The sequence below is a fragment of the Maylandia zebra genome, linkage group LG6, assembly GCF_041146795.1.
Source record: "Maylandia zebra isolate NMK-2024a linkage group LG6, Mzebra_GT3a, whole genome shotgun sequence".
Classification (NCBI taxonomy): domain Eukaryota; kingdom Metazoa; phylum Chordata; class Actinopteri; order Cichliformes; family Cichlidae; genus Maylandia; species Maylandia zebra.
Window position 1 is genome coordinate 1,552,126 of NC_135172.1, and position 24,159 is coordinate 1,576,284.

The 24,159-nt window shown below is 44.6% G+C and overlaps 1 protein-coding gene across 3 annotated transcripts in view; it reads left to right on the plus strand.

The window, feature by feature from the left end:
* Positions 1–52: 52 nt before the first annotated feature.
* The window catches only part of LOC106675821 (fibrocystin-L-like), a 33,509-nt gene continuing 9,402 nt past the window's right edge, over positions 53–24,159 (plus strand). Inside the window, exons 1-4 of one of the 3 annotated variants that reach the window (XM_023154073.3) lie at positions 53–717; positions 864–998; positions 1,099–1,176; positions 1,455–1,599. In XM_023154073.3, the coding sequence (XP_023009841.1) occupies positions 944–998; positions 1,099–1,176; positions 1,455–1,599 (278 nt within the window). In that variant the 5' untranslated portion in view covers positions 53–717; positions 864–943. Of the gene's footprint in view, positions 999–1,098; positions 1,177–1,454; positions 1,600–24,159 lie in introns of all 3 variants that reach the window. The other 2 variants (XM_076884506.1, XM_076884505.1) reach the window with 2 other exon arrangements.

A 24,159-nucleotide genomic window follows, 5' to 3' on the forward strand; every position in this document is an offset into this window, starting at 1 on the left:
TTTTTCTTTCTTTATTATTATTATTATTATTATTATTATTATTATTATTTACTGTTTGCCAGTTTTAGATCTGTTTTCTTTTTATGGTTCAAGGCACAAATTAGTTGAATAGGAAATCTACAATTAATATAAGGTTGCAAGCATCATAAGGAGTTTTATTTATCATTGTTATGATCACAGACAGTTTTGCAAACACTCAAAGACTGAAATGCGAAGCACTACTGTACGATATGTTTTATAAATGAAACGTGGAATAACATGACAATAACAGAATAACATGAAGACCACTTCAAGAGCACATTGTGCAAGTGGAGAATGATTGCACTTTAATGCAAATTTAATCCAACGGTCATGAAACGGTGTGAAAAAGTCAAAGGCTACACAAAGACCATATTTACTGAAGGACTGAACAAATGCAAAACGTGTATAACTTTGCATACTTTAGCTTTTTATAGCTCCACTTCTTCCTCCACATGTTCATCGCTAATTACGTCCCGTGTTCATGGAGCCATTATTTATCACGGTTTTTGACTCACTTTCGCTTTTGTTTTTAAATGCAGACATCTTGAAAATCTGATAAATGCAGCAAAAACTTCTTCCAGTCTCCTCCCAGTTTCAGGTGAGGGGCGGGACCCTGAGCACGTTATAAAAAGGTAGTGCGCGTCCCTGAACTGACAGTTTCCCAATCAACAGGTAAACAAAATTTTCTCACAGCAGGTGAGTTTTGTTCACTTAAATGTCACACTGGAAAATGGAAAATACAATTTTTTAAAATAATATTTGTTTTAATAATTGTACATTTTACCACATATATTTATTCTATGGCTGTCAATAAATTTCAATTATATTTTTGTTATAAATAGTACTTTTGTGTCACGTGATTCACAATCGGTCGAGAGAGGGGCGCAGGTGAGGCAGCAAAGTAACCTGGGAGCTCTTCAGGATGGAGGTCAAGTGGAAGGCCGCAGCTCTCCTCTTCGCTCTTTGGTGTTGCTGCGGTAAGTTAAGTCAACTTCTATTCTAAACTCAGTTGTTTTAGCTCGCTGTTCACACTCGAGGAAAAAAGATTTCTCATGCGGTTTTAATTCAATTTTGCAGATGCTCAGCGCATAACCTCCGTGTCCCCACGCATAGGAAGCGTCAATGGAGCCACACGACTCACCATTCAAGGAGATGGTAGGAGATCCGTAATGAGGTTTAGAAGTAAATTTAAAAAGTAGTGTGGGCATTATTTTACTTTGTAAAACAAGTTATGATGGATTCTTAGATATAAGTCAATTTTAAGCTATTCTGTAGCTAAAAGATGCAGCTGAAGAAGATTTGTTAATGCAGTTGTAACTGTCCTGAGAGTCCTTGTGCCTGCTGGCCTGGTGGGATGATGCTGAAAGATGTGACTCTAAGCCTCAAAAACAATTACCTTCTGAGATTTTGTTGCCCCCTTTTTTCCCTTCCAGGTTTTGCACAGGAGCGGCAGTTCCAGCTGAATCCAGTAGACGACATGTTTGGAAACCGTGTGACCCTGGTGTCAAACACCCTGTCAGTCCCCTGTGATGTGGAGAGAGACTCCACACACCGCAACCAGATTATGTGCTACACCAGGTACAGTCCAGGCATACTTTAGCAGCACGTCTGTATTTACTTATTTCACAAGTTACTTAATTATTTCAGAGGCACTTTATATTGTCACTTAAAGACCCTACAATAATACAGAAAAAAACCCAACAATCGGACGAAAAGCTATGAGCAAATACTTGGCAACAGCAGGATAAAAAACTCCATTTTAACAGGAAGAAACCTACGGCAAAGCCAGGCTCAGGGGAGGCGCAGTCATCTGCTGCAAGTGGTTGGGGGTGAGGGAAGGGAGACAGGAAATAAAACACTTTGCCTAAAATAAATTCCCCTCTGAGCGCCCCTAGTCGTCCTTGTGAATAAAAGATTAATTAACTTTCTAGATAACTTAGCTATAATAGCTGTTGTTTAATACTGGTTAATTGATTAGTCCTTGCATATTGGCTCTTTTTTTTTTTTTTTTTTTTTTTTGTTAAAAAAAGACTGTTAAAAAAAATGGAAATAATTAAGTGTAACAAAATCCCAGTTTCATCATATCCATCCATCTTCCACTTATCCTTGGATAGGTTGTGAAGGATACAAAAAAAACAACAACAGCAATAGAATAATATTAAACACAAAGTGAACCCGTCTTCCTTCATTAAATAGGTTCTTTTAGATGTTAAGGAGGAATTGACTTAACCAGGCTGGCGGAGAATGAAGACAACCGGACACCTGCGGCAGATGGGGAATCAGTGAACTTTTATTGAGACAGAGACAACCTCTCAACACAGCTCACATCAGGAGATTCCCAAGATTTGCTGTGAGGATGGGTATATATTCTCTAAAACTTACAGGAGGGGGTTGTGAGGAAAGTGCTGCATTAGCAGAAAAACAACTCCATAAAAGGAAATCGGCCTTGGGTGTTCTAGTCTCTTCGCTTGCAGATATCTTGCACCTGCAGGATGAGGCGATCGCTTCTTATCGCTCTCAAGGCCAAAGTCGTGAGCACATTTTTATTACACAGTTGCACAGTAACTTTAAAGCTGAACAATATTTAAAGCTGAATAATGTTTGATCAGATTATATTTTCTTCAAATCCCCCTTTTGACCCATCTTAAATGGGTCAACACACAAAAATAAGTAACATTCAAAGGAACACAGAGACGTGTCGAAGCCTGGCTCGAAAAACTCCTCGGGTCTTATCATTTGTCTTTATCTGTCATTGCAGATGAGGAGAAAAGAGTCCAGGCACCACCCTGCCCAGGGGTCGGCTGCAAGCAGTCTCGGTTCCAGACGAAAGCAGTAACAGCTGTCCTGCACCCAAGGATACAACGAGTCAGTGCAACCAGGGTAGTGACACAAAATTAACAGTTCCTGTAACCCAGCAACCAAAAAGCATAAGTAATGATAAAAATGTGGAGAGTACAGAGTATACTATAATAATGAGAGATATAAACGTGAAAATGTGAAAGAATAAATCAACCGTAAAATAAACCCAGAACGGTAACTGCTAAGGACATTCAAAAGTGAATATGGTAAAACGTGAGGAAGGGGTGTGGAAAAAACAATTTATATCCAGTGGTGGGAGTACACATTCGCTCAGGCTTAAGTCCGGAGACCCTGAGAACATCGCTTAACCCTCACAACCCGACCAGACACAGTTCAACCAGATATATCCTTCAAGAGGAAGTGGGTGAGGGAAACAATTAATAACAAGCCTAATACAAAACACCACAGAGAAACAACCATTCTAGAAGCATTTAAACAAGAGAAAGACGATAATGTTCGTCACCCTCACGATCAGAGTTTTCATCATCCGTTGGCGAGGAGGTCAAGGCCAGATCCTTTAGGGTAAAAATTAAGCCTGAAAGATCCGGTTTTTTTGCTATTCTGAGCATATTTTGGTTTCTCCAGTGCAAAGCCTGACCCCTAGAGTGCTTGGACCAATCGAGGTCCGTTTCTGACACTAAACTGGACCACTTCCACTGATGCCAACCTCCCAGGGTTATATACCACACTGAGGAGGAGAGATGTACTGCAAGGTTAAAAAGATCCCCCCCTTGGTCTTTGGTGACGGGAGTGACTGGGAAGCTAGCGAAATCTATTTCGACTACCCAACTTTTATTGTTGGGGACACAGAGAGTAATCATTCTAGTCGTACTTGGGGTACAGGAGGTAACCGTGTCTCGTTTCTTTCTAAATGGATCGGGCGTGGGCAAAACTGGAGAGGAAGTGGTGGGCAAGACCCTAGGGGCTACATTTGTCAGATTGGGACTGTCAGAAGGGGGCGAAGCTTTTGAACTTGAAGGTGTCAGAAGTTTCGGGGGCCCTTCACAGATCAGGATTATGCCAATGGGAATGAGACCCAGGGCCAGGAAGCAAACAAAGACGCAACATCTTTGCCTGCCTGTCATTTCAGGGGGAAAGGGCCAAGACATGTTTACTTAGCTTGGATGTCTTCTAATAGAGGATGATGGGGCACAGAAAGGTGGTCCAGTTCCCCCCACCTCGCCAAGGGCGTGTTCTAGGAGTTAAAGAGCAACAAAAAGTATCAGTGACACAACTTTAAATGAGCTTTCAGCGGTTAAAACTATTGCAATGTAAAATGTAAATCTTAAAAACTCAAGCCAATATAAAAGCAAAGTCATAAAAGATGTTAAAAATAGAAAAATAAAAATGTTTAGTTCAGTATGAAGAACACCCCCTTTTGTAACCAGCCGGCTTGTAGGTTGAGTTTTGGCTCCCTCAAGTGGTTGGTGATGCTGTTGCAGCTCCTTCTGACAGGTCCTTCTGCACCTCTCTCAAGGTTCTTCCTGGTTCGGTGGCAGCAGCGCACTGTGTGTAATGAAACCAGGTGTCACCTTTCCCTTCGAGCCTGACAGCGTGGGAGGTCCGCTCTGTTATGCGGTAAGGGCCTGTCCAGCGAGGCTCAGCCCACTTTCTCTTTGTGACTTTCAGGAGGACGTAGTCCATTCCAGGTGTAGCCGCCTCTTTCAGCTCTTGCTGGTTTCTTTCAGCGACCTGTGAGGAATACTGGGCAACAAAACTGCGGAGCATGTTATAATATGTCCTCGGATCGAGGTCTGAATCAGCTTCATCCGACATTAACAGGCGAGAGGAGGGGCCAGGAAAAGGCCTGCCATGCTCCAACTCAAATGGAGTGTAACCAGAGGTTTGATTTACTGAGCATCTTATGGACATTAATGCAAGAGGCAATGCCTTAACCCAATCTAATTTGGTCTGTGCACAGATTTTAGCCAATTTAGTTTTTAGAGTTTGATTCATCCTTTCCACTTTCCCCTGGGATTGGGGGTGGTAAACTGAGCCAAACTTATGTTTCAAACCTAATGCGGCTTCAACCCTCTGCAGATCGTGGTTCCTGAAATGTGAACCATTGTCCGACCTTATGACCTCGGGAAACCCATGCTGTGGTATATAATGATTAATCAGACACTTCACCACAGTTCCACTGTTTTCACTTGCTGTCGGCCAGGCTTCTGGCCAACCTGAAAATGCATCCACAGCCACCAGCAGGTACCTGTAACTACCTACTCTGTCCACCATGTCTGTGTAATCAATGATTATTTCTTTCCCTGGGCAAAGTGGGATGGGGAAGTACCCTGCTATTGGCTTGAAGGCGGGCTTGATTCCAAATTGGTTGCACTCCTTACAGGTTTTAACCATGTATTTTGTCATGTCTTTTAGATAAGGGTGCCACCAGGCGGCTAAGTTCCTCATCATTTGTGCAGGTCCCACATGCCCCACTCCATGTGCCTCTTCCATTGCTGTCTGTCTGACCCCTGGCGGTAGAATGGGCCTTCCATCTGGGCCACGCCAAACATCTGTGTTTGTGGCCCCTCTTGTTACCCATAATGATTTTTCCTGGGGGCTGGCTTTGTCCTGTAACTCTCTGATTGTGGCTAGGCCCAGTTGTATGGGTGGTCTTTCTGGAGGGGGTGTGGCTTCTGGGTCCATTACCATAATCAGGGAGGGTAAGTAACCAGCTGTCTGCTTAGCTACTAAGTCGGCCTGTTTGTTACCTAATGCCACTAAGTCCAATCCGGCACTGTGTCCTTTGCATTTTACCACTGCCACCTTAACAGGTAACAACAGTGCTTCCGCTAATTCCCTCATTTCTATCTCATGTTTAATAGGCTTTCCGCTGGCTGTCAAAAAACCAGCTCTTAGCCACTGCTTGAGCTCCACATGCACTGCTCCCACAGCATAAGCTGAATCACTGTATATATTCACTTTCTGTCCCTTTCCCATCCTTAAGGCTTCAATCACCGCTCTCAGTTCAGCTCTCTGTGCAGACTGTTGTCCTGTCAACTGCTCTGCTTTCACTGTTTTCCATCTCATGTCTGTCTGTTCCACTATTGCCCATGCAGCCTTCAACATTCCACTTTCAGTTCTGAAACAACATCCATCTGTGAACCAATCTTTTTCTGCATCCATTAGAGGTTCTGCCTGCAAATCTGGCCTGATTTTCTCCTGTACCTGCACAACCTCTTCACACATATGTGGTTCCCCTGATCCCATGTGATCAGCCATGTTTATGCCTTCATGTGAGTAGGTGATGTGTGGTGCTTCCAAAATGGTACTGAGGCGTCTCTGCCTGAGTGAAGTGAGTGTGAAGGCCTGTGAGGAGACGTAGGCCACCACACTGTGTGATGTCAAAATTTTTAGTGGGTGGTTCATCACTATGTGTGCTGTTTTCTGAATGATTTTTGCAAGTCCAGAAACGTGTTGTGTGCACGGTGGGTGGCGTTTTTCAGTGTTGTCAAGCATTACGCTTACATATGTCAACACTTTTCTCTCTCCCCCTTTTTTCTGGAACAGGATACCATTGATATGGGTTCCAGTTCCAGAAACATCAAGATGAAAAGGCAAAGCATAATCTGGCACAGCAAGGTCAGAGGCGACAGAAAGCTGTTGTTTTAACTTTATAAACGCCTGTTCTGTTTCTGTAGTCCATGAGAGGGGAGCAGAGAGGTTTCTCATGCCTTGTTCATTTACCAAAACGCGCAAAGGGGAAGTAAGGCCAACATAGTCTGGGACATAGGTCCTGCTGTAACCAGTCAGGCCCAAAAATGACAACATGTCTTTTACAGTTAGAGGTTTTGGATGGTGCAAAATGGAGTTCCTGTGTTCTGGGGACAAGGAAATACCGGACTGTGAGACCATGCGGCCTAGAAAAGAAACCTGTTTTCTTGCAATCTGTAGTTTGTTTTTGCTCACTTTAAAACCTGTGTTGGCCAGGTGGTGAAGTACCACTCTGGTGGCCTCCAAACAGATGTCAGCCGTGGGGGCAGACAGCAAAAGGTCATCCACATATTGTATTAACATACAGTCAGATGGTAGTGGGCTGGTTTGTAAAAGTTCTTTCAAACACTGATTAAACAGTCCTGGGGAGAGGGCAAATCCCTGTGGTAAGCGAGTGTAACGCCATTGTCGGCCTCTAAATGTAAATGAGAAAATGTCACGCAGTGACTCACGAAGTGGGAGGCAGAAAAAGGCATTAGCCAAGTCAATGCAGGTGAACCAGGCATGAGATGGTGGGAGGTTGGTCAAGGCAACATAAGGATTAGGCACAGGCAAAGTAGGAGTGCCAAGTAAGGCATTAATCCTTCTCAAATCATGTGCCATTCTGAACTTCCCCGTGCCTTTTTTCTCAACGGGTAGGATGGGCGTGTTCCACTTAGAGCAGGAGGGCTCCAAGACACCGGCAGTGACCAAACCAGAAATTGTTTCTGCAATCCCAGCCTCAGCCTCCGGTCTGTGTGGGTACTGAGGCTGCCACAAAGGGGTAGCAGATGACAGTTGAAAAGAGACTGGCTCCACATCAACTAAACCTACATCTGTGGGTCCAAGGGACCACAAACAATCTGGAAGAGAGTCGAGTAAAGGCGCAGCATCACAGTGGTCTGTGTGTTCTCTTCCATGTGACCCGCTGACCACTCCATGTTGCAGTGTTGAGGAATTAAAGCAATCATTTAAAATTTGATATGTCTTGGTAGATGGAGAAAACAAAACCTGTGGGAGTTTTGTAGGTGTCCAGTCAGTGGCCGCAAGGGAACGTTTAACCATTCCACCCAGCTCCTTAGCCTGGTGTCCAGGATGTAAGGCCAGTGACACATGGGGAGCTGCCTCATCAGACATCATGTACCACTGTAATTGATCTGTTGTAAAAGTAACCGCTGCTGCCACTCCCTCCGGTGCCGCAAAAATGCACGACATGTTCAGAGACCAAGCCCGCCCCTCACACTGCTTTTGGAACATGTGCTGGTACCAGGTGGTGTCATGCCTGTCATAAAACAGTGTAACATGAGGTGGGTCAGGGGGAGGGACATAAGGATGTAGGAGTGAGAGCCACGGCCGCCATTGCTGAAAAGCAGTCCAAACTCCTGGTTCAGCAGGTGTTTCAACTTCCAATAATGCCCAGTAGATGTCAGCAGAGTCCGCCAAACAGGAGGAGGGTTGCAGCAGAAACTGACCACCTCCCTCTGGCCCATCAGAGCAGGGAAGTACAACCCCAGTAGGGAGAGTCACAGTTAGGCCTTGTGAAGAGCAGAGTATTGTGGCTCCTAATTTAATCAACAAGTCTCTTCCCAGTAAATTCACAGGCGCCTGTTTTGAACAAACATAGCTGTGTAACAAGGTCTGATCTCCAACCGTTGTGGGGAGGGGCACGGTGTAAGGCAGAGTTTTAGGTTCCCCAGATATGCCCACCACTGTAATCACTCTGTCAGTAAGTCTTTCACGAGCAACATCCTTAATGGTGGAGTACGTAGCTCCAGTGTCCACTAAAAAGCTGCTTCTTCTTCTATCTACAGTTATGGACAGCATAGGGTCCGCCGTTGTCCCTTCACCGTCCTGGGCAGTCTGTGGGGTGTCCTATAGCTGGGGACCACCCTCGTAGTACTCCCACCCCATCACAGGCATCTGTGGGGCCGGGGGCACTCCAACTACAGCACCACGAGGTCCACCTCTGTGGCCAGGATGCTGATAGGGCCCACCACGGGCTCCCCTGCCTCTTCCAGCAGCCGGGTTCAAAGGGCACGCTTTAGCCCAGTGTCCAGGTTGTCCACACCGGAAACAAACATACATCTGGCCTCCCCTACCACCTCCCATCTGACCCCTTCCCCTGAAACCACCTCTGTTTCCTCCAAATGGGGAACCTCTCTGCCCATAAGGGGCCGGGGAGTGATAAGCACCATACTGGGGGGGCTGTGGATCAGTTGGCCATGGGTTCGGATACAAATCAGGGGCAACTGGACCAGGAGGGGGAGCCGCAGCGGCCACAAGCTGCTTTTTAGGCTTGTCACCTTTTCCACCCAGGTCGTTTTTAGCTTTCTGCAGCTGAACCTTCAACAGTTGCAACTGTAAATCTTCGACGCTCTCCGCTTTATCATCAGACTTAATCTGCACTTTGTTAAGATTAAAAATCAAATGTTTCTTCCAGATTGCAAAGTCACAGTCCTGCAAATCAGGATTATCCTCCATTTTCTGGCTTACTGACTCCGGAATGCCCCTCAGCACCGCCCTTCTAAACCACATGCTCTGTGAACAAGTCCTACTGGGGTGATGACCTGTATGGTTCACCCAGTCTTCAACAGCCTGATTTAGATAATGGGTGGGATTTTGCTTTCCCTCCCATTTAAATTTCTGTAAGGTGCCTTGATTTTTGGGTGGGAATTGTTTGCGCAGGGCCGGTCCAATAAACCTCAAGGCCTGCATTAGTGGCACCTCGTTCTCATGCATGGTAGTACCCGCATTTTGTTCCAGGTCCGCTGCCTGAGATCGGGATGTGCACCTAGTTATAATAGCTCTAAAATCTCCCAGTGCGAGGTCCTGTCCAGCTGTGTATTTATCCAAACCAGCCAACCAGGCATTCCCTCCCTCCGTTATGTCAGGGAGTTTGTCCACTAGGGCCTGGACATCTCCGAATGAATAAGGTTGATACACTGGTCTACGTTGCGCTTTAGTCTGGACCAGGGGAAATATGCCTGGAGGCTGAGGCACAGGGCCCTTAGATCTAGTCTGATATCCTAAACTGGGAGGGGTAGAGGGGGGTGTATTGTTAAGGTCACTGAGTTCATCATCAGTATCCTCAGTTTCTTCCCCGCCTGGTGGGGTAGCAGTGTCAGCAAAAACGTGGGCTAAACTCATCTGTGTTTCCGGATCCTGACGGCCCACCAAAGACATGGTAACTGTGACATTTGGTGAAGTGCCAGGCTCAGTTTTTGCAGTAGCGGTCAGATCTCCTTTAACAGCGACAGGAGTGCTGGCAAAGGGGTTGGACCGGGAAAGAGGGGCTGACGCAACACGATTATTCACCTGGACCACTGACCTATGTTCATTTAAGCAGCTGCGTAATGCTGCTTCTTGATCAGCTAATTGTTGTTCAGTGGGTTCCTGTCTGTTCATTCGAACCGCAAATGGTGCGCTCGCAGGGGGGTCAGTTAGGCCCTCAGATCCGGTTCCAAAACAATGGGACATAGAAGAGGGGGCTCTACTACTAGCTGAGGATGTCGCCGACAGAGAGGAGCTTCCTGGGCAAAAATGCTTGGTATCTATGGGAGTTGGAGCTACGGGCGGTTCTTCTCCAATAGTCATTATTCCACCAGAGATATTAAGTACCGGATATATGCCTGCTGAGGGAGGAGTTGAGGCAGAATAGGGAGGTGGCTGAGACCTATTTTTCTTCATGTGTGGTTTTGCAGTTTCCCATAAACACACCCAGTGATTAAATTTAGCTTTGCGGCCTGCGTGCTTATCTGCTTCCTTTCTGTGTCTCACCCCGCTCATCACACCTGCACCTGCTGCTGCTGAGTTGGCTTCTTCCTCTTTCTCTTTTGCCTGCATAGCCTTATTCTGCCAAATTATTCCCCAGTTACCACTACTCCCCTCGTCCTTTCCCTTTTCTTTCATTAACCTTTCAGCTGTTTTCCTCAATGACTCTTTCTGCTTTTTTGCTTCTTTAGGCTGGTGTGTGGAGTTGATGACTGTCTCAACACATGTTAATTGTTCTCCCAATGTGCTAAGAATAACACCGGGACCCCAACCATCATCATTAGTTTCTCGATCTAATTCTCCATCCATTTTACTGTCAATGGAGGAGTGTTCTTTTATTGATTTTAAAGGAGAATTTGGGCCAGCTGGGTTTCTGCCTCTGTTAGGCACTAACAGCTGGGGCGCTGCTTTAAAGGTGAGTCAGCACTGAAATATCCCTTCAGGTGTTACCAAGCTTCTACCAAACCGGAGTCTGGCGGGTAACCTTGCCTAGAGCTTCCTGATAGGGGTGCTAGTTGGTTGTCACCTTGTTCACACGTCTCATTCACACTTCATACATTACCTGCAGTCACTCATTACCCTCCTTATGTATGTAATAAATGTGTAAAAAAAAAAAAAAAAAAAAAATTCTATGTGTGGTGTATTATTTTAACCAAAAGAGGAACCTAGTTCCTTTAATTGTGTAATCTGTGAACAACGGAGAACCAAACTGTCCTGCCCAGTGTTCCACAGCAAGCATTCAGCGTGTATTTATGTGTGTCCAATATCAAACAGAACATCAAAACATTTAAAACACTAAAATCATCGGGGTTTTAAGAAGAGATCCGTTTTCTCCTATTGATCAAAGGGACCCCTCCTTTGGACTCCAACCAGTACTTCTCCTTTTTAAGTTTTAGAGGATCTTTTCTAATAAAGTCCTCTGGGCCTTCCTAACCCTTCTGTAGTTTAGAGAATATTACTAAAAAATATTCTCAAGGCCTTTAACCTTTTAATTTGTTTAGAAAGGCGTTACTAATAAACCCTTTCAAGGTCCCAGACCTGCACTGAGGTATGTATCCGACACCGGAGAGCAACCCGTCGGCTGCAACCGTGGTCAGACCTCAGTTCACTCTTATCTTTATTCACTTATTCACTTATTTCTTATTCACTTATCTCTTATTCACTTATTTCTTATTCACTTGTCTGATTCTCAACAAGCCTTAAGTAAGCCAGACAATTTTGGTTATGAATTACTAGGAGTTTGGACACTAAGTATTTTTATAATGTTCAATATAGCAGAAATAAAAGGTCTGCTTACCTTGTTTTTGTGTGCACACAGCTTTTGTCCAAACTCCGTTCACTCAGACCACGGCCGAAGTCCTCCCATCCGTTCCAGTTGACCTGGAGCGGATCCTGTTCGTGACGCCAATTGAAGGATACAAAAAAAACAACAACAGCAATAGAATAATATTAAACACAAAGTGAACCCGTCTTCCTTCATTAAATAGGTTCTTTTAGATGTTAAGGAGGAATTGACTTAACCAGGCTGGCGGAGAATGAAGACAACCGGACACCTGCGGCAGATGGGGAATCAGTGAACTTTTATTGAGACAGAGACAACCTCTCAACACAGCTCACATCAGGAGATTCCCAAGATTTGCTGTGAGGATGGGTATATATTCTCTAAAACTTACAGGAGGGGGTTGTGAGGAAAGTGCTGCATTAGCAGAAAAACAACTCCATAAAAGGAAATCGGCCTTGGGTGTTCTAGTCTCTTCGCTTGCAGATATCTTGCACCTGCAGGATGAGGCGATCGCTTCTTATCGCTCTCAAGGCCAAAGTCGTGAGCACATTTTTATTACACAGTTGCACAGTAACTTTAAAGCTGAACAATATTTAAAGCTGAATAATGTTTGATCAGATTATATTTTCTTCAGTTGCTATTCCAGCTACCATACCCTGGTGCACCCTGGACAGGTCACCAGTCTGTCGCAGGGCTAACACATAGAGACAGACAACCCACATTCCCACCAGGCAACTATAAATGATATATGGCTTTAATATTTAGTAGACACATTTACAACAGCATCTGAAAAGCAGGTAGTGTAGATAAACAGAGCTTAGCCAACTCTAAAGTAACTTGGATGAAATTTAATTTAAACATTAGGAAGCCCAACATTCAATGCTGGCATTACAGCTGTGATAAAACACTGCAACTGACTAGCAATACAATAACACAACACAAAAGCCAAGCCATCATGAGTAAATTTTAAGTGTTTAGTTATACATTAGTAAAACATAAAAAAAAGCAACAAAAAAAAAAAAGCACTGAACTGAACTGCAAGTGTTGATCTAAAGGAAAACTCGCTGCTCCAGAGATGTGGTTGTTCAGTTTCTCAGCCCAAATGACAGGAGTCCACACAGAAAAGATGCGTTCCACAAATGCTTGTGAAGCAGGGGCACTAACAAGATCTAAAGCTACTGGGGCAAGTTTTGGATAGACATCCTGTCTTGCTTTCCAGAAATGCAGCGATGCTGTATCTGGTGACTGAAGAATCAGTGAAACATTTGGATCCAGCAGGCAGGCTCCTGCTGGTGTAGCATCAAACTGTGTGGAATCAGGATTAAGAATACCAGCAAACCGTTCCCTTAATTAAAGACTTCAGAAGCACTTGAGCTAAAGGATTCCTAAAAGGACTCGTCAGCAGATGTGCCTCAAGGTTGAGCAGACATGGCACTACTTGTGAGAGTGACTGGCTGTCACTCTGAAGCTGGTCTGTATGAATGGCAAAGGGTTCAAACAGCTTGACAAGGTTCTCCAGCTTGGCCCAATCACTTGTGAGAAGTATCCATCTCCAGCTGCTCAAGCAGTTGGTTTAGTTCAGCTCTGGTTTCTAGCAGTTGTCTCAACATGTCAAAAGTACTGTTCCAACGAGTGGTACAATCCCGGATCAGAGTTTTGCCACACCTTTTGATCATTTCTTCATTTGCCACTGATGATTTTCTTACAGCATGTACCAGTTTTCTTGCTTTAGTTATGACTGAATCAGCAGTCGGGTGTTTCATGGCATCTTTGATTGTGAGCTGGAGAGTGTGTGCTAGGCACGGCATTCTGTGGAACTTGCTGCTCTCCCCATATTCTTGCAGCTCAAGGTCTTAAAAAAACAAAACAGACAATTATAAAACATGTAAACATTATAAACATAGAAGCAATAGTCTAAAAATGTTGTTATATTTCCACTTGAGGTATGTATTTGATTTAATAAAAACTATTTCGTAAACTATGGACATTAGCTCTGTGCTGCAGGTCTCTTAGGTAAGCAGACCTGTTTCAATACGTTTTACTTCTTAATAGTGTTATCCCCATAGCCATGAGTAGGATCACAGCAGAAGCACCGATTAAAGCTTTTACTGGGGATTGTGAGTAATGTGGGCAGCCTTTTATGTGAATTGACTATGTGCACGTTAGCATATGCTACTTCCGGTGCGGAAACTCCTGTGGGGAGCTTTGTTTCCGGTGTCCTATTCGCGCCTGGTTTACGGTCCAAAACAAGTTAAGCAAATGAATGAATCAAGCCGCGATTTACATTTCTATAGATGTCTTGGGCATTTACCCAATATATCTGTAAATGATGTTCATCGACTTGTCGATATTTTTCCCCTGCGCCTCAGAGCAAAAGAGAAAATATTCAAATGTTATATTTCTCAGTATCTGTATACAGCGGTCCCTCGTTTATCGCAGGTGTTATGTTCTAAAAATAACCAGCGATAGGTGAAATCAAGTAGCCAATGTTATTTTTTGACGGTACAACACGTTTCGTAGACATCGTGGACATACAGCACTGCACTTCAGAGTCACACTGCTAGCATCGATGCAGCAATTCTGTACTGTACAGGAGAGACGTCACGGAGGAGATCGTCTGCAGCGATCAGGACGCAGGACACAATGTGATGTAAAAAATAAGCATGCAAACTTGCACTAAAAAATCTGTGAAACAGCGAGGTGAAAGGTGAACCGCGTTATAGCGAGGGACCGCTGTAATTTTGAAGGTAAGTTACAACATACCCTTCGTAAATACTAATGTATAGAAACCGTTACCAGCAATCATTCATTTTTGTGTGGCTTTTTTCACAGTTTGTTAACATGCTGTGTAGGTGTGTACTTGACTAGCTGATCTCGACATAACGGGGAAACATCTGGTTTGACTATTCTTCACCTGTAGTTTGAATGCTGAACATTTGCCTGTTTAAATCATCAGACCAGTCACTATACAGAGATGTGCTTCTGAATGTGGACGATGTGTCTTCTGCTGCAGTGATGCAGTTCTGCTTGTGTTGAGTGATGTAAACAACTGATCGATCTAAACTCTTTAAACGTCAAAATTGATCATTAGATTTTTTGTGACACAACAGTGGTGAGTGTTCCCACCTTCTGCTCTTTGTAACTTAACGCCATCTTTCCGTTTTCGAGTTTTGGACATGATTGTGGAGGATATCTTCACAGTAGTGATTGACCACAAAGTAAAGCTACCGGAAATGTACAACCCCACATCCGGTCTCAAACCAGGAAGTTAGCATTTTCTCGTGCACAGGGTCAATAAAGCATAAACAGCATTGCAATTATTTAGTTTAAATAAAAAAAAGTTGGGGAACTTTCGTTTACAAAAACAGTGATGTCACGATCCTGGGTCTTAGGACCCAGTGTTTTGAGTTCTAGTTCATTTTGATGTTTATAGTATGTTTAGCTCATTGGGCCTCCTATGTTCATTTGCCTATTAGTTCCCCCTTGTGTTTCAACCCATGTTAAGTCTCCCCTGCCCTTCATGTCTCTCTGTGCCCCCTCTGTTCTGTTTATGGTGTGTCTTTGCATGTTTGAGTTTCTTGTTTTCTGTCACCCTGCATTGTGCATTATGTTCTCATGGTTGGTCTTTTGTTACTCCCTCTAGTCTAGTCTCTTGTGCTCAAAGCTGAGTATTTCCCTCTGTGTATTTTGGTTCTTAGACCTCTGCCTTATGGTTTGTCTCTGTTTCTTAGTTGCTGTCTCCACTGTCTAGTTCGCGTCTCTGTGTGATACTTCCTGTTTTACTTTGAAGGTCCATGCCTCATGTGAGTGTTTCTAGTTTTGCGTCTCTGTCTCGTCCAGTCCTGATTTCTCCCAGCTGTGGCCTCCTTCTGTGTCTCATTCCCTCGTTATCCCTCTGTGTATTTAAGCCCTGTGTTTCTCTTTGTCAGTGTCATAGTCTCCATCATAGCTGTGTGATTTTTCCCTGTGGCTCCTTGTGCTTTAGTTTTCCCAGTTTAGTTTATTTTGTATTGTTTTTCGTGTCCCACTCCACACCAGCAATAAAGCTGTGTTTTTTGAGTTTACCTTTTGTCTCTGTGAGTTTGCGTTTGGGTCCTCTCCTGCCTGCCACACAGCCGAATCATGACAAGTGAACCTTTACCAGCTACAGCTAGTTTCCATTTCCAGCCTTTCTGCAACATATATGCTGTCTGCAATATAGCTACAGTAAAAGAGAGGAAGTATTCACATGCATCAGAAAATTTACTAGGAAACTAACATTATAGCTGCAAATGCTGTAACCCCGGAGAGCAGCCATTTGGCTTTTCTACCTTTAAAACCCGGAGAGTTGCCAAATGGCTTTTAGCTAGGCTTTAGCTTCAGCCAAGTGGAAGCTAAATTGGCTAGTCATTCATATGTAAATTGGGTTGTTACCTGGGAATTCTGGAGGGAGGGGAGTGGGGGTGTGTGATTGAGGGCGTGGGGGAGCTGCTAAAAGCTGTGCACTTCCTTTTGTGTTTCATCTTGATGCATTCTCAATCATCCAGGGAAATAAATCTCCAAAAGTCACCAACTTGGAGTGTTTCAGTTTGCCATCTTAGGGAGAAATCAACACACATGGGTGTATTTCCTTTGTTGCTGAGATTTATTGATAAAAACAGTACAAAAAACCAACCATTTGTACACATATTTACAAATAATAATAAAAAGTGAGTGAGTACATTTCAACATTATACCAGTGGTCTGATTGATGCCACAATGGAGCAAATCGAGCAAAGACTGATAAGTTCGCTGCAATTTCCAGTGTGTGGGGATCATTTGTCACCAACTGCATCACGTGCTACAACCCTGGTCTACATATCACCGTTGATGAACAGCTTTTCCCATCAAAGACTCGGTGTTGTTTCCTGCAGAATATTGGAAGTAAACCTGACAAGTTTGGGATCAAGTTGGATGGTTGGATGGTTCGGGAGTACACTGTCCGCAAAGGAACACGGCGCTGGCCAGTCGCCGTGTTTTATAACATGATTGACATGGCAGCACTGAATGCACATGTGCTGTATCAAGCATGCACCGGGACGAAGGAAAGACGGGTGGACTTCCTGGTGGCGCTTGCAACAGAGTTGGCTCACTCTCATGTAGCTGCGAAGAAGGCAAGAAGAGAACAGTTGCTTCGGACACAACCCTCCACACCTAGCCCTGGAAAAAGAGCCACGTGTCAGGTCAAACACAACTGCAAGAACAATCATGCCACTGTGCGATGTGTTCACTGCAAAAGATACACATGTGGTAAATGCAGACTACAGAAACCATGGCAGTGCCAGGATTGTGAGTGATTGCTGAAAATGTTAAATTGTACTCACTCACTTTTTATTATTATTTGTAAATATTTGTACAAATGGTTGGTTTTTTGTACTGTTTTTATCAATAAATCTCAGCAACAAAGGACATACACCCATGTGTGTTGATTTCTCCCTAAGATGGCAAACTGAAACACTCCAAGTTGGTGACTTTTGGAGATTTATTTCCCTGGATGATTGAGAATGCATCAAGATGAAACACAAAAGGAAGTGCACAGCTTTTAGCAGCTCCCCCACGCCCTCAATCACACACCCCCACTCCCCTCCCTCCAGAATTCCCAGATAACGACCTAATATACATATGAATGACTAGCCAATTTAGCTTCCACTTGGCTGAAGCTAAAGCTTAGCTAAAAGCCTACCAGCCATTTGGCTGCTCTCGGGTTTTATAGGTAGAAAGGTAGAAGCCTGGGGATGCTAGTTAATGCAACGGTTTACATGAGTAAAAAGAAAAAAAATTGACAATGTGTTTGCTCCTATAAAAACACTCACCAAAATCTCCACGTTCCTCACACTCTGTGTCTGACTCCTCCGACTCAGACTCCATCCACATTTCATCTTGGCCCTCTCCAGCAGCTCTTTGCTCATCCTGAGAACCATTGGTATCATCAGTTCGCCTGCGATTCTGAAGAAGCCGTACGGCCTTGACGATGTTGACCCCGTTATCGGTTACAGCGAGCAGCACCTTCTCGTTCCCTACAGCCCACTCTTCTAATGTATGATCAATGCAGCGGGCGATGGCCTCCCCGGTATGTGGGTGCTCCAGTCGATGCAGGTTAAGCAAAGCATGGTGGACCTGGCCTCCAGGTGGGTGGTAAAAACAAGCTGACACACCCATGAAAGATGCTGTTAATCCCCTTTTGCTCCAGCCATCTACACATAGTGTTAGCTTCCTCGCTTCTTTTTTTAGTTCTTTCAGTTTCTGCTTTGCTATATCCATCTTGGCCCCAATGAGACAATTAACTCTTGCAGCGCCTGATGTTCGGAATTTTGGTTCAAGTGAATTGCTAAACTTTTTGAAGGCAATTGACTCACACAGTTGTGTAGATATCCCAGTCTCAATAAACATATTCACCAACGCTTCCTCTCGCTTGTGATGTTCCTGCGAATTGACCAACCAGCAGCCATCCGGTCGCCGTTGGAAGTACTGCATTAATGTTTTTTGTGGGGTTTTCTCAGCGTGCATCACGCTGCCTTGCCTGGGGTTAGCTTCTGTTTCTGGGGATGAGGCTTGGGCGTGCTCCCTTACCTTCTCAAGGTAAGCTAGGTTAGCCTTCTTGTGCGAACTTTTCAAGTGCACTTTAAGGTTTGTGGGATTTTTCCCCTTTAAAAATGTCCCACATATTTTATCTCTTTCCACTACAAGACACTTGCTTTTATCTAAAACACAGTCATATTCGAAGTAATCCCAAATTGGACTCTGGCGCTTTCTCCCGACTTTTGCTGACATGAAGCTACGCGTGGACGGAGCGGCAACACAGATGACTCGACTGAGGTACTTGCCACCTGCTGGCATAATGAGGCACAGCAAGAACGTAACCTGGAAACTACACTTCATTCTCAGCCTAGACTAACGTATGGCACACACACATCAACAAAAACTAAACATGTTTTCTCTATAAATTCAGTTAATTTGACTGAAACTCTTCAAATAAACCATTCCTCTGCAGATGATCTGTTAGCTGTTTGACAACTACTCTTTCAAGGATGTTCGATATGAAAGGAAGGTTGGAGATTGGCCTATAATTAGCTAAGACTGCTGGGTCTAGAGATGCTTTTTGAGTAAAGGTTTAACTACAGCCAGCTTGAAGGCCTGTGGTACATAGCTGATTATTAGAGATAGGTTGATCATATTTAAGATCGAAGCATTAATGGCAGGACTTCTTTGAGCAGTTTTGTAGGAACGGGGTCTAAAAGACACGTTGATGGTTTGGAGGAAGTAATTATTGAAGTTAACTCAGAAAGATCAATTAGAGAAAAAGAGTCTAACTTAACATCAATGGTACTAAGAGTAACTGTAGATAATATTACATCTGTGGGATGATTATTGGTAATTTTTTCTCTAATGATAAAAATTTTATTTGTGAAGAAGTTCATGAAGTCATTACTAGTTAATGTTAAAGGGATGGTTGGCTCAACAGAGCTCTGACTGTTTGTCAGCCTGGCTACAGAGCTGAAGAGAAACCTGGGGTTGTTCTTATTTTCTTCAATCAGTGATGAATAGTAAGATGTTCTGGAGGGCTTTCCTATAAAGCAACAAACTATTTCTCCAGCCTAACTGATCATCTTCTAAATTTGTAACATGCCATTTCCTCTCCAGCGTACGAGTCATCTGCTTTAGGCTACGTGATGGAGAATTATACCACGGAGTCAGGTACTTCTGATTTGAGGACTTAGTTTTCACCGGAGCTACAGTATTCAGAGTCGTACGTAGTGAGGAGGTAAAATTATTAACAAGATGATCGACCTCTGTTGGAGGGCGATCGTGGCTCAAGAGTTGGCAGTTCGTCTTGCAATCTGAAGGTTGCTGGTTCGAGCCCCGGCTTGGACAGTCTTGGTCGTTGTGTCCTTGGGCAAGACACTTCACCTACCGCCTGCTGGTAATGGCCAGAGGGGCTGATGGCGTGATATGGCAGCCTCGCTTCTGTCAGTCTGCCCCTGGGCAGCTGTGGCTACAACTGTAGCTGCCTCCACCAGTGTGTGAATGTGAGAGTGAATAAATAGAGGAATTGTAAAGCGCTTTGAGGGTCTTCAAAAGTGCTATATAAATGCAATCCAATATTGTTCAGATAGCTGCTCTGCTCTATGTTGGTACAGGGCATTGAAGATGATAACAGTGGGTGGATTATATTCTTAGCGCTTTCAGAAAGACATCTACTGTGATGAAGTCTACTCCCCACTGCAGTGTAATCAATTATTGTAAATGTAAATGTTATCAGGAAATGATTTCAAATTCAAATTTTATTTGTCACACACACACACAACCATACACAGTATGACATGGGGGTGAAATGCTTGTAGCTGTACAATGCCCGACCATTAAATGACAGAAGAAAAGTTTTACAATATTTACAATTTACTACAAAAATTTACAAATTAACTTAGGAAATTACAGTAAAGAATGTGCAAATAGCAGAAGAGATTATAAAGATAAGGATTATAAATTATAGGAATTATAGGATTATAGGAAATGTGTGGTGGTGCGTGTGGTGACGTGTGTGAGAGTCCAGTCTTATAGTGACGTGTTTGGGAGAGTCCAGTCCTACACCTGGTTCAGGCCCCGAATAGCCTGGGGGAAGAAGCTCCTCTTCATTCTCTCTGTTTTGGCCTTAAGGGAGCGGAAGCGCTTCCCAGACCTCAACAGTGAGAAGAGTCCATTGTTGGGATGGGAGAGGTCCATCATAATCTTCCTAGCTTTGGACTTGCACCGCTTGGTGTAGATGGACAGCAGGTCAGGGAGCTCTGATTGAATGATGCGTTCTGCCGAGCGCACCACCCTTTGCAGATCTCGTCTGTCCTGCTTGGTGCTGTTCCCAAACCAGGTGCAGATGTTTGCCATCAGGACGCTCTCGATGGTGCAGGAGTAGAAGTTCTTGAGCACCTTCAGTGGCAGATGGAAGTCTCTAAGTCTTCTGAGGAAGAAGATATGCTGACGGGCTTTCTTAACCAGGGTGTTGATGTGACAGGACCATGACAGGTCCTGAGTGATGTGGACACCCAGGTATTGGAAACTGTCCACTCTCTCCACTGGCGTGCCACTGATGATGAGGGGTTTGTAATTCCTCGCCTGCTTTGTAGTGAAGTCCACGATCAGCTCCTTAGTCTTGCTGATGTTTAGGAGGAGGTTATTCTCCTGGCACCAGGTCTCCAGGTTCCTAATCTCCTCCAGGTAGGCCGTCTCGATGTTGTCGGAGATCAGGCCCACAACAGCAGTGTCGTCAGCAAACTTGACAATGGAGGTGGTGTCGGATGTGGCTACACAGTCATAAGTGTACAGTGAGTACAGCAGGGGGCTTAAAACACAGCCCTGAGGCACTCCAGTGCTGAGTGAGATGGAGGGGGAGACTTGTTTTCCTACCCTCACTGATTGGGGTCTGTCTGTGAGGAAGTTGAGGATCCACTGACACAGTGATGAGCTGAGTCCTAGATCCGTCAACTTGGTGAAAAGCTTAGAGGGAATTATTGTGTTGAATGCTGAACTGTAGTCCACGAACAGCATCCTAACATAATTCCCTCTGCCAGTGTCCAGGTGACTCAGGGATGTGTGGAGCAGGTGAGATATGGCATCGTCTGTGGAACGATTAGTCCGGTAAGCAAACTGAAGTGAGTCGATGGTGGGAGGAAGTGAAGAAGTGATGTGATCTCTCATCAGTCTTTCAAAACACTTCATCACAATTGAAGTCAGTGCTACTGGACGGTAGTCATTGTGGCAAGCGGGCTGTTGTTTCTTTGGAACAGGGACAATAATGGACCGTTTGAAGCACGTGGGAACCACAGCTTGGGCCAGGGAGAGGTTGAAGATCTCCGTGAACACCGGTGCTAGTTGATCAGCGCAGGCTCTAAGGACCCGGCCAGGGATTGCATCTGGTCCTGTTGCCTTCCTGGTGTTCACCCTCCTGAAGGTGTTCCTCACAGCATGCTCTGTGATGACGAATGCATTTTCTTCACTGGTGCACTCCGAGCACGCGCAGCCGTTTGTTGTTTTAATTGCTGCGGCGTCGAAGCGAGCATAAAACGTGTTCAGCTCATCAGCCAGTGAAGCATCTGCATTCATCATTGAAGAAGCTGGTCGTTTATAGTCAGATCAGACAGGAGAGGGTTTTCAGGAAACACTGTTAAATGTTCAGTTTCTATGCCATATGTTAAAACAAGATCTAGAGTGTGATTAAAGTGGTGGGTGGGTTCTTTTACATGTTGAGAGAAGCCAATTGAGTCTAATAACAGATTAAATGCCATGTTGAAGCTGTCATTTTTAGCATCTATATGAATGTTAAAATCACGCACAATAATTATTTTATCTGAGCTGAGCACTAAATCAGGGTGGACGAGGCTAAGCATCAGGCTTTGAAATAAATTAAAAGTCTGTCTTAGTCTTTGGTTGATTGATAGGCTGATGTGAAAAATCGCTGCCACACCACCTCCTCGGCCTGTGCTTCAAGGTTTCTGATGGCTAGAATTAGAGATGGCACAATACCACTTTTTTATGTCCGATATCAAGATCATACATTGGGATATCTGCCGATACCAATATGAATCCGGTATAGTCTATTTTTTTAACTGTTTTTGTATAAGTTCATTTTTAAACACACGACATCCTTGTAATAACACATTTGTAACATTTTTTTCACGTTAACATTAGAGGTGGGTTCTTCAGAAATATCAACATTTCAACCTTCTCAGCTGTCAGCCTGCTTCTCCTTTCATTAATAATAATGGAGGCTGTATCAAAGAGTCTCTCGCTCTCCACAATTGTTGTAGGTGCACAGAGAAATTTAGCTGCAGAGTGGGAAAGCTAAGTTTGTTGACTTGCCAGTACAGCAGTGGATTGTCTGAGCGTTGAATGGCAAGTTTGCACTTCAATGTGTGCACTTGTCGTGGCTAACTGAGGAACAGGATCTAGAGTGTTTTCTTTCAGGATTTCATCAAAAACACTTTCAAGTCTGCTATGCCTGGAAGATTCCACCTGTGGAGTCTTCTTTGCTGGCTCCAAGACTACTGAACATGATGTCCCTTCTGCTGGCTCTGAGGTATCTAATATAGTTCTCCTCAAAAACTCCTCCTTCTTTCCCACCTCTGCAATCAAAGCATCTTTTGCTAGTTTTCAGGTTTCTACACTTTTGAAGTACCTGAGCCTGGTTCTGCCGGAGGTTTCTTCCTGTTAAAAGGGAGTTTTTCCTTCCCACTGTTGCCAAAGTGCTTGCTCATAGAGGGTCATATGATATTTGGGTTTTTCCCTGTATCTATTATTATAGGATATACTGTACAATATAAAGCGCCTTAAGGCGACTTATGTTGTGATTTGGCGCTATATAAATAAAATTGAATTGAATATATATATATATAAAAAAACACCCAGCACGCCCCTGCGGGCGGTTTATCCTTCAAGCTCGGGTCCTCTACCAGAGGCCTGGGAGCTTGAGGGTCCTGCGCAGTATCTTAGCTGTTCCCAGGACTGCGCTCTTCTGGACAGAGATCTCCGATGTTGTTCCCGGGATCTGCTGGAGCCACTCGCCTAGCTTGGGAGTCACCGCACCTAGTGCTCCGATTACCACGGGGACCACCGTTACCTTCACCCTCCACATCCTCTCGAGCTCTTCTCTGAGCCCTTGGTATTTCTCCAGCTTCTCGTGTTCCTTCTTCCTGATATTGCTGTCATTCGGAACCGCTACATCGATCACTACGGCCGTCTTCTTCTGTTTGTCTACCACCACTATGTCCGGTTGGTTAGCCACCACCATTTTGTCCGTCTGTATCTGGAAGTCCCACAGGATCTTAGCTCGGTCATTCTCCACCACCCTTGGGGGCATCTCCCATTTTGACCTCGGGACTTCCAGGTTATACTCGGCACAGATGTTCCTGTACACTATGCCGGCCACTTGGTTATGGCGTTCCATGTATGCCTTGCCTGCTAGCATCTTGCACCCTGCTGTTATGTGCTGGATTGTTTCTGGGGCATCTTTACACAGCCTGCACCTGGGGTCTTGCCTGGTGTGATAGACCCCAGCCTCTATGGATCTTGTACTCAGAGCTTGTTCTTGTGCTGCCATGATTAGTGCCTCTGTGCTGTCTTTCAGTCCAGCTTTGTCCAGCCACTGGTAGGATTTCTGGATATCAGCCACCTCCTCTATCTGCCGGTGGTACATACCGTGCAGGGGCCTGTCCTTCCATGATGGTTCCTCGTCTCCCTCCTCTTTCTTGGGTTTCTGCTGCCTGAGGTATTCACTGAGCACTCGGTCAGTTGGGGCCATCTTCCCAATGTATTCTTGGATGTTCCTTGTCTCATCCTGGACTGTGGTGCTGACACTCACCAGTCCCCGGCCCCCTTCCTTCCGCTTAGCGTACAGCCTCAGGGTGCTGGACTTGGGGTGAAACCCTCCATGCATGGTCAGGAGCTTTCTTGTCTTTATGTCAGTGGCTTCTATCTCCTCCTTTGGCCAGCTTATTACCCCAGCAGGGTACCTGATCACGGGCAGG